This window comes from Thunnus thynnus, chromosome 6, assembly GCF_963924715.1.
Source record: "Thunnus thynnus chromosome 6, fThuThy2.1, whole genome shotgun sequence".
NCBI lineage: Eukaryota > Metazoa > Chordata > Actinopteri > Scombriformes > Scombridae > Thunnus > Thunnus thynnus.
In genome coordinates, this window is record NC_089522.1 from 4294249 (window position 1) to 4304616 (window position 10368).

Genomic DNA, 10368 nt, shown 5'->3' on the forward strand with positions numbered 1-10368 from the left:
AAGAAGAAAAAGAAGAAGGTGGAAAGCCACTGCATAAAACAAGCAGTGCATTTTATGTCCAATAGTTAAAAGTCAAGGTGAACATAGACCATATGCAGTTGAAATGATGGCAATCTTGTTAGCCCTACAATAGACAGAGGAAGTCAAACCTTTGCATAACGCTTTGCTCAGACTCAAGTGCAGCCCTGGCTAGTCTCAAGCATACCTCTTCAAGATGCAGACAGGATATCCTTTAAGACATTATGCAATCTTTATATAGAATTATTAGATTAGGCATTGATGTACAGTTTTTGTGGGTACCAGCTCATGTGGGCATCCGGGGAAATGAGGTTGTGGATCGTCTTGCCAAAAATGGATTAGATAGAAACCAAGTAGAAGTTGCAATATCAGTAAGCAAGGTAGAGGCAAAAGCTTTTATATGGAACAGGATTAAGGCACAGTGGCAAAGGCTGTGGGACAGGGATACTAAAGGAAGGCATTAGGCAGGAGGAGTCCTGGTCAGCAGAATAAGATTGGGACACCCAAAACTAAACTCATCTAACCTCATCATTTAACCTTATCAGGAAGCATCAAACCGGAACTTGTGATGGCTGCAGTCATATGGAAACTGTGGATCATGTCTTTTTTCATCGTCTCAAATATATGAGACAAAGACAGCTGTTAAGACTGAACTGGATCATAAAGGGATTGAACGCATGGACTTGAAAACACTTTACAAATGACTCTGGAAATTCTATTTTAAAACATGTCTTCACTTATCTACAAAGCACGGGTTTGATAACAAGGAGTTAAGAGCTATGTACTTCAACAGTTGGAGGCGACAGTGCTCCGAATGGTGGAAATTTGCCATTGAACAGGAAGAAGAAGAAAAAGAAGAAGAAGACAGCCAATGCATGCTGGGATATGACATGAACCACAATGGCAGCTAAGCAACAAGCCGTTTCTGCTCTCATACTGACATGTTTATTTTCAGCGCTTCTACTGCAGACTTGTCGGACGCTTGCAGAAGAGCTGAAGTGGGACGAGAATGGCTACGTGTTGTACTGCCCGTGCATGGGTAAATGAGCTGTGACCAGCTGATACTGGCATTAATGGTGTGCATTATGTCGTATGAAAAGAACCGAGCTAGTGAATCCAAAACTTCACTCGTTCAGAAGTTGAGAATTTATATCGACAGAGGGTACATATTGTCTGTTTGTGAGTCAAAACTTCTCTGATAGCAAGTCGTCATTTCTGCATACTGCATATGATCATATTCATCAATGAAAATCTTGTCAACAAAAACTTTGAGAGTATTTCAACAGTCACTCGAGAGGGGATGCAACAGCAGCTAGTTGAGTTTAGGGAAAAACTGGGGTATATATTAAGTGTAATAACTTCAGCTATTTGCTACACTGTGTAAGTAAATCACTCGTTATCTCACTCGAAGTTACTCTACGTTTCCATACCCGCCTTTCACTCAAGTTCCCATTTTCTCATCATGAGTAGGAGCATAAGGTTTAATTAAATGTAAAGTGCCCAATGTTATTGTTCAGGTCGCTTTGGAAACCAGGCAGACCACTTCCTGGGATCTCTGGCCTTTGCAAAGATGTTGAACCGAACCCTGGCAGTCCCTCCCTGGATTGTGTATCGCCACCATACCCCCCCTTACACCAATGTAAGTACAGTCAGTGAGATATGAGCAACTGCCACTGACTGCATTTTATGGTGATCACACAAGAGGGCTTTTTAGAAATTAGATGGAAGAAGAAAGAAAAGAAGAAATAGAATATAATTTTACTAATATTAAATTCAAAGTAAAATGACAGTGTTACAGTAGCCAAGTCATAAATCACATTAAAGGACGGGTTCACAATTTTTCAAGTCTGTCTTAAAACAAGAGGAGCCTAAATGAACATTGAAACATGTTTCTCTTGCCATAATCATTCCTCCTCTTCATACTGACCATTAGAAGATCCTTTCATAATGCACTTACAATGTAAGTGATGGGGTGCAAAATCCACACACCTCCTTTTGTGCAAAAATGTATTTAAAAGTTTATCTGAAGTTAATATGAAGCTTCAGCTGTCCAAATGAGTCAAATCAAGTAGATATCTTTCAACTTTACAGTCTTTTTAGTGCCAACGTCCCTCTTTTTGTTACTATACTTCTACTGCAGCTGAACAGGGAAACGCAAAGAGGAAATGTGATGCTAAAAAGACTGTAAATGTGGCAGATATCCACTTGATATGACTAACTCAGACTGCTGAAGCTTCATATGAGCTTAAGATAAACTTTTAAATCCATTTCTGCACAAAATGACTGTGTGGAAACACTGTGGATTTTGGCCCCCATCACTCACATTGAAAGCACATGTGAAGGGGATCTTTTAATAGGCAGCATGAACAGGAGGAATAATGACAGTGAGGAAAACCTAGTTCAGTGTTCATACAGGTAAGAAAGATATACATTTAAAAAGCCAAAATATATACAATAAGTGCAAAAATATAATGTAACAATTAATAAGATAATAACTTAGAATAGACTAAAGATAGGACCAAAACATTAACTCTAATAAATGTTGAACATATACTGTACAATGCAAATTAGTAATTTACAGGACATTAGTGCAGTTTCATCAAGTGTCCCACTGAGCCTCAGTGCACAGTATCAAGATCCTGGAACTGGTAAATCTAAATGGAATGCAGCCATTATTAATATTATTTGTTCTACCTGCAGTTTTCCTGTCAAAGTATCTGCTGAGAAAAGTCCTATATGGGTTCTGTACACAGGGCTGGGTGAACTCTTCAAGGGTCATCTTCCACTTTTAAAAATAATAATAATATAATATTGTTATTATTGTATTTTTAGTATTTTCTTAATTAACCTCTTCTACTCCCCCCTCCTACCGTGCCATTTTTAAGGGGTGCCACATAGATGCATCATCTGAAAGCTAGGACACCGAAGATAGTTGTGTTTTGGTTGTGTGCCTATTCAAATTTTTAAAGTGTGTAAGGGCTTAGAACATTATGATGGAAGTATATGATGGCCATTCTCATGCATTAAGTTGTTGCAGGATTTTTTGAGTTGATATCATTTGTTACATTAATTTGTTGCAAAATTAATCATTTCTGAGCACTCGAGAATTGATTTAAAAAAAAAGGCAAAAATCCCTACAAAATACCACATTAAGACACAAAGACCTTAAGGAACACCATAGATAAATTCATGCTGTGATTTGGTATCAAAAACTTTAAATATTTGGAGATTTCTGTAAGAATTGCATTTTTCTGTGACTGGATGGCAAGCACTTCTGTTCTGGAAATTTCTCAGAAACCCCCTTATTTCAATATACCAAAGCCATACATCCTCTGGATGCTCTAGGTCTCTAGTTCATGGTTGTAAAGTTTCACAAGGCTGTGACTATCCTAGAGGTCACAATAGATAATTTTATACACTGAGGTCAAGTTTTTAAAAAAAAAATGGTCTCACTACAATGAAATGACACACATGAATACAATTGGAATCATTGAATCCACAAGAGTCTCAGCTTTCCAGTCATACCAAATTTATGCAATTCCAAGATTGTTTAGGGACCCCAGTATGCAGAAATATTCAAATACATCATTTTTAGAATAGGTGAAAATAACACATTTATACTGCATGCAAAAAAACGGCATGGTTTTTTCCCAAAACTGCATAAGATTAGCATAAAGTGGGCATGTCTGTAAAGGGGAGACTCGTGGGTGCCCATAGAACCCATTTTCATTCAGGTATCTTGAGGTGAGAGGTCAAGGGACCCCTTTGAAAATGGCCATGCCAGTTTTTCTCTGGTCAAAATTTAGCCTGACTTCAGAATGTTATTTAGCCCCCTTCCTGACAAGCTATCATGACATGGTTGGTACCAAAGGTCTTCTAGTTTAATATATACCAGAATCTTCATATCCAAACTGAGCCCGCTACAGCCTCTGAAAGACTCTAATGTCAGCTGAGAACGCTGGCTTGCAGAGTTTTAAGAGGTTAAGGATATATCTGATGATATTCTGTATTTTTCTTATTTGCAACACAGTCCTGGAGAAAGATAAGGAAAATAGGATAAGGAAAAGGATAAAGCCCCATTGTTGTTCAAAATGTAGTTGTTGGCTCCTTTCAACCTGAATTGGACAGTGTTATTTTATTCCAATCTTTTCTATTCTATTCAGGTCCATGTTCCCTATAGTGAGTTCTTTCAGCTGGAGGCCTTGTCTGCCTACCACCGTGTGGTCAGTTTGGAGGACTTCATGGAGAAGCTGGCTCCCAAACACTGGCTCTCAGGACAGAGGAGAGCCTACTGCTTTGAGACTGCTGCACAGCGGAGTGCAGACAAGAAATCTTGCCCCATGAAGGTGAGAGTACAGTGAAGGAGAACCTTGACTAGACCTTATTCGATAAATGTGAGTCGTAACTACAACAGATTGTAATTATCTGCTTATATTGATCACTGCTTTCGGATACAAACGTATCAACTCTCCTACCTAACAGATTTGATATAGTGAGCTTTATTTGAAAGCAAGAACTGAATGTATTGCTCAGTCTGTTAATAAATGATGGTGAATGCAAGTGACAAGCATGAGGGTGAAAGGCTGCCCTCTGGTGACCTATGGACCACCGATTACACTGTATAACAAATTTTTATTTGTTTTTTGTTCCTTGGTATTAAGTGTTATTTCCTAATTGCTCATGTCTAAAAAGTATGTTAGTCCCTTCAAAACTATAAACAGTGATATTTTGAAATTTACCTATTTTCTTTTGTGGTCATTTTTGCATAACTTTAGTATGAATACATGTTAATTTTGATTCATATGTTGTTTTTCTGACGTAATGTGAATGAATATTTGCAAATTCGCTCATTTTACCATCGGAAATAGGTACATTTCAAAATATCATTGTCCAGGTCACAAAAGCAAAGTTTGAAGGGAATAAACAGCCATTTTCTATACTTTTTAGGCATAAGCAATTAAGAAATAACACTTTCTACTTAGGAACAAAAGTTGTATTACGTAGTGTTATGAACCACAAGCTCAAAGTGATCAGGCTTCTGTTTTATTGTTCTAACATGGAGGGACGGTTCTGGTCCACTTTCAGGATGGGAACCCATTTGGTCCATTCTGGAACTATGCTGGTGTGGAATTTGACATGTCTGTCTTGTTTGGTGGTATTTCCTTTAGTGCCTATTATCAGCCTCAGTGGATGAAGAAGTGAGTACCTGTTTGAGAGTCAGATACATTTAGGATTGTCATAGCAGACGTAGAACATGAAAAATACCTTTTACCATTAAATGACATTTGCGCAGTGTTCTATGTCTGTACTTCATAAGCCTGAAACATAATAATTAATTTTACATTCATTTTTATGACAAAGTTGGTGCCTCCTCTGAAGATTTCTATTATGCTTCCCCTAATGAAATAGGTTCTCTCCCTCTGAGCATCCTGTCCTAGCCATGCCTGGAGCTCCTGCCCAGTTCCCAGTGATAGAGGAGCATGTGGGCCTGCAGCGCTATGTGGTGTGGTCACACAAAATGGTGAAGGAAGGAGAAGAGCACATCTCTACCCTGCTGACCAGGCCGTACGTTGGCATTCACCTCAGGATTGGCATTGATTGGGTGAGCCTGTAATTTTCTCATTCATCCATATGCTCAAATACAGAGTCACATCTTAACACATATATATCACAGGTATCAAAGTTCTGTTTTCATTAATAAATAAAAGTTCACACCTGTCTTTCTGCATGTTATCAAACAAAATCATCTACTATTTCTATTTTATGATGTTCACTATAAATCATTTTATTATGAACATGTATCTGTGACAAATCTTTAACTTTTGCACAGATAGCACCCACCCTCCTCTAATATTTATAAGGTTGACCTTTGAAAATCTAATTTTTGTTGTTGCACATACATTAACTGCTTACCAAGAGGTATGAGGACGGTGTGTGTGGGACTGAGTCAAAATAAACTACAGAGTGTATGTTCATGGTAATGAAGGAACATGTCACCCAGTGCAACGCGGTGACTCACTGATGCTTTTCTAATAATATTCGGACAACAATGAAGCTCTGTGGCACCAAGGAATAAGATAAATCAGGCTTTGGATACACACAGAATACTTGCTTGTGGGATCAGTTTATTGTTGGTTTTGCTCTTTTCGTGCCAACATTAAAACAACAAACCAAACTTGTTGTAGTAATGGACTCAGACCTAAATTTTAATAGCCACATTAACACAATTACAAAATTAGCCTACTATCACCTGAAGAATATATCAAGAATTAAAGGACTTATGTCTCAGCAGAATTGAGAAACACTTGTCCACGTGTTTATCTTCAGTACACTTTACTACTGTAATGGTGTCTTAACAGGTCTCTCTAAAAACAATCAGACAGCTGCAGCTGATTCAGAACACTGCAGCTTTAGTCCTCACTAAGACAAGGAGAGTAGATCACATCACTTCAGTTCTTAGATTTTTGCACTGGCTTCCTGTCTGTCAAAGAATATACTTTAAAATACTACTGTTGGTTTATAAGGCACTGAATGGTTTAGGGTCAAAATACATTTTTGATCTCTCTGCTGCTACGTTATGAAGTGTCCAGACCTCTCAGATCATCCGGGACAGATCTGCTTTCTGTGTCCCCGGTCAAAAATAAACATGGTAAAGCACCATTCAGTTTTTATGCACCACTTATCTGGAACAAACTACCAGAAAACTTGAAGTCTGCTTTAACTCCCAGCTCCTTTAAATCAAGGTGTAAGATTTTTCTGTTTGCCACTGCCTTTTATTAAATGTAATTTGCCACTATTTATATATCTCACACTGCACTGTAGCTGCACTATAATTTTTATTGTCCTGTTTAATCTGCCATTTTATTTGATCTTAAGTTTCATTTTATTTCTTTTAAATCCTATTTATGTGTCTTTTTATGCTTTTTATATGGCATTGTGTTTCTTTTCTTAATGCTATTTATGTTTTATGTAAAGCACTTTGAATTGCCTTGTTGTTGAAAGGTGCTACAGAAATAATGTTGCCTTGCCTAATCTACCCTTACAGCAAAATGCCTGCAAATTGCTGAAGAGTGGTGATGCAGGCCCTCACTTCATGGCCTCTCCTCAGTGTGTTGGCTACAATCGCCAGACGGCCCTGCCTCTCACCATGACCATGTGCCTTCCGGACCTGTCAGAGATCCGCAGGGCTGTCAAGCTGTGGGTGAAGAAGACCTCTGCCCGCTCTGTCTACATCGCCACTGATTCCGAATCCCACAATAGGGATATTGAAAAGCTCTTCAAGGGCAAGGTGGGTTTGTTTGGCCTCTGTATTGCATTCCCAGGTATGTAATGAGTTACTTAAGCTCTAAAGGGGCCATATTATACCCCTTTTCTCACAAGTTAACACAGTTCCCTGAGGTCTTAATAAAATGTATCTGACATGCTTTGGTCAAAATACCACAAGGATCAAGCACCACAGCAGCCTTCTCATCCTGTTGAAACAGCCCTGTTCAGAACGACCGGTTTGAGTGCCTGTCCTGTCCACCTCACGCCCCTCTTCTGCAGGGTGTGCCAGCTACCATGCCAACTGTTGAGCATGAACCCCAGAGAAACATGGCTGCCGTAGAAAACATAGCGGTGCAGGAAACACATCAAACGCCTCACGTTACTTAGACGGGTTTAACCACAGGATCATTTGTATTTATTCGCCCCTAACAGCCAGCGAGCAACGGCAGGCACCAACTAGTCCCCAACCAGCATGGTGATGTTATTGAAGCTCAGCCTGAATGAACCCAAAATAAACTTAGATTTTGCTGTCATTTAATTGCAATAAATGGATCAAATGGATGCTGAAATAACTACATCATGATGCTGATTTCTAAAAAGTCTGAATTCATGCTTTGTCAGGTCTGTCCACAAGACAACAAGCAAATAACTTTTAAATACTTTTCTTCTGAATGGAATTCAGATTGATCAGGGCTATGCTAACATTGCAGCTGCTCCATCCACACTCAAAATAACATCATCTAAAGGCATTAATGCCGCAACGACATTATCGTTTATGCACATAAATATCTACATACTGTGTAACTTTAAAATTATATAAACTCACTGGCATTTCAGATATTTATTATTGGTGGTGGTGTGTGACTCTGGTGTTAACTTAGTTCCGGCTAGGTTGAGAAGCCAGTTTGAAGATAAATCCATTTAATCCCAAAAGTTTACAAAATAAATTCCTCCTGCCAGTAAACTGCTCAGGATCAGAGCACAATTGGGTGTTTATTCCTCCAAAAGATGAGACAGCAGCAGCAGCAACACAGGACTCTCCACCTCTGCTCTCCAGCTCTCTCCTTTAAAGCTGGCCAGCTACTAAGCGCCAGCCAGCAAGCCACAGCTCTGTCCCCCTGTCTAGCCCCGAGATATGTGCAAATTTTTTGCCCTTAGCTTAGCTTAACTTAGTTTAACCGGGTCCCAGCCGGCACTTGCAAAAAAAAAAAACATGGCGGGCCTTGGGAAATTTTTGGGTGAAGACTCAGATTGAGGCATGGATGGGGGATGGTACAATTTCAATGAAGCCCCAAGTGAGGTAAGAGGGGCATCAAATCTGAATGGCTTGTTGAATCACAAGAATACAGAGCAAGCCAGCCCACACCAAACTGGCCAGGTTGTCTCATTTCATAGTTTGTGTGTTCATAGGCACATCAGAGACCCAAATATATATGCGTGCTGAAATGTGAGTTTTTCACAATATGCCCTCTTTAAGTCCTTTTTGTTTCTGGAATGTTTGACCTTAAATGTAACCTAAACTGACCAGTTACATTTTTGACTGGCTTGTTTGTAGCACAATTTGTAAAACAGGTTTTGTCACAGTTAGCAAGTTCTTTACATAGTTTTCAGAAGCACTTTAATGCTCTAACTCATGAGTCTGAATTCAGCCCTTCATGTAGCGCATGTAATATGTCTGATATGGAAATTTAATTTCTCAGGAGCAAGTTTTCCACATCGGTAATCCTTACAATTGTCTGTCATGGATTGAAGACACAGAGAAATACTCACCTTTTTATTTGTTAAAATATTGCATTTCCTCCCTGGTTGTTTATTTGTGTTTTATTCTGGCTTCTACAGGTAAAAGTGGTTAGTCTCCAACCTGACTCAGCCCAAATGGACCTGTACATCTTAGGCCGAGCTGACCACTTCATCGGCAACTGTGTCTCATCCTTTTCCGCATTTGTAAAGAGAGAGCGGGATGTCCACAGCCTTCCATCCTCCTTTTTTGGCATGGACAAGCCCGGGAAAGTAAATCACAAAGAAGAACTCTAAGCACAAATGTCACATGGTCACCCTCTGGACACTAATGCTGGATGACTGTCATGCCAGGAGAGCATGTAGAAAGCAGAGAATATCATATGTGACGTGATTGTTTATAATGTCTGAAGCAAGACTAGGAGTTAAGGCGCAGGCAGGTCCAATTTTAGCATGGGTTTCAATCTGTGTGAATGGGGCTAGGGCTTGTAGGAGAGGATGTAGCAGATCAGTAGTGAGATGTTTGTCAAATGTTATAACACTGCTGCTACCAAGAAACACTTTTATTTTTGTCTGTTCCCTACTAGAAAATCCATCAACATTCAAAAAGTATATGTTCCCTCTCAAGATTTGGCTTCTTCAGAGTTTTTGCTACCTGATTTTGTTCACCATACTGAAGCCAGTTTTCCTTTCCGTCAGAGAAGCACAAACATTTCCTTCAGCTACAGTCATATTCTGTAGCTGCTGCCATGTTGGATAGACCTCTGGTGACCTCAGTGAACCAGGGAAAAGACAATGTCAGCGATCATGTTCTCCCTATCACTGTCTTTTGCCCTTTTCCTCCTCTCTTTCTCTCCCTACCTTTCCTTTCCGATCTCTTTCCAGCTCGTTCTTTCCTTTCCTCTTTGCCCTCCATTCCAAGGAGAGCGCAGTAACCGATCCTCATACTAATTATAGGGAGGAAAAAGGAGACAGTCTTTCCACCTCTCAATTTATCAGGACCAAAAACTGACAAACTGTGGAACCCTGGTCTGAATGTTTTGCAGATGGTGTTGTTAATTCAGTGAATGTACGCAAATGCTTCAAGGATGATTGGGGATACTAAAGAGACTATTTGCACTGGTTGAACTGATTAAATGCAAGTCATTAGTATTCCTCTGTGTGAAAGCAGTGAATGTGTCGATTTTGAAGTTGAATGTTTTACTATAATGCTTTTCACCAATAAAGTGATGCACACTAATTTTTAAAGAACCGACAGACTCTGCCTGTTAACCTCATGGATGTATGGTTAACCTCCCTCACTGGAAGCTCAGCTGTGAGTACAGTTGAATCAGCTGATATACTAAG

The 10368-nt window shown here is 39.5% G+C and overlaps 1 protein-coding gene across 2 annotated transcripts; it reads left to right on the forward strand.

Moving 5' to 3' along the window:
- Positions 1 to 861: 861 nt before the first annotated feature.
- On the forward strand, positions 862 to 10272 carry pofut1 (protein O-fucosyltransferase 1). 2 transcript variants are annotated; one of them, XM_067591341.1, is made up of 7 exons: positions 862 to 1057; positions 1536 to 1657; positions 4182 to 4364; positions 5104 to 5216; positions 5428 to 5620; positions 7064 to 7306; positions 9124 to 10272. In XM_067591341.1, the coding sequence occupies exons 1-7, from the start codon at positions 919 to 921 to the stop codon at positions 9316 to 9318; spliced, it is 1188 nt and encodes a 395-aa protein (XP_067447442.1). In that variant the 5' UTR covers positions 862 to 918; the 3' UTR covers positions 9319 to 10272. The 2 variants fall into 2 exon arrangements, with proteins under 2 accessions (XP_067447442.1, XP_067447443.1); XM_067591342.1 differs by having other exon boundaries at positions 966 to 1094.
- Positions 10273 to 10368: the final 96 nt, after the last annotated feature.

Bases quoted from the DNA above. Each gene is read 5' to 3' on its own strand.
- pofut1 (XM_067591341.1), top strand. From the start codon at position 919: ATGGCAGCTAAGCAACAAGCCGTTTCTGCTCTCATACTGACATGTTTA. The intron at 1,658-4,181 runs GTAAGTACAGTC...TATTCTATTCAG, and splicing joins ATACCCCCCCTTACACCAAT to GTCCATGTTCCCTATAGTGA. The intron at 5,217-5,427 runs GTGAGTACCTGT...CTAATGAAATAG, and splicing joins CAGCCTCAGTGGATGAAGAA to GTTCTCTCCCTCTGAGCATC.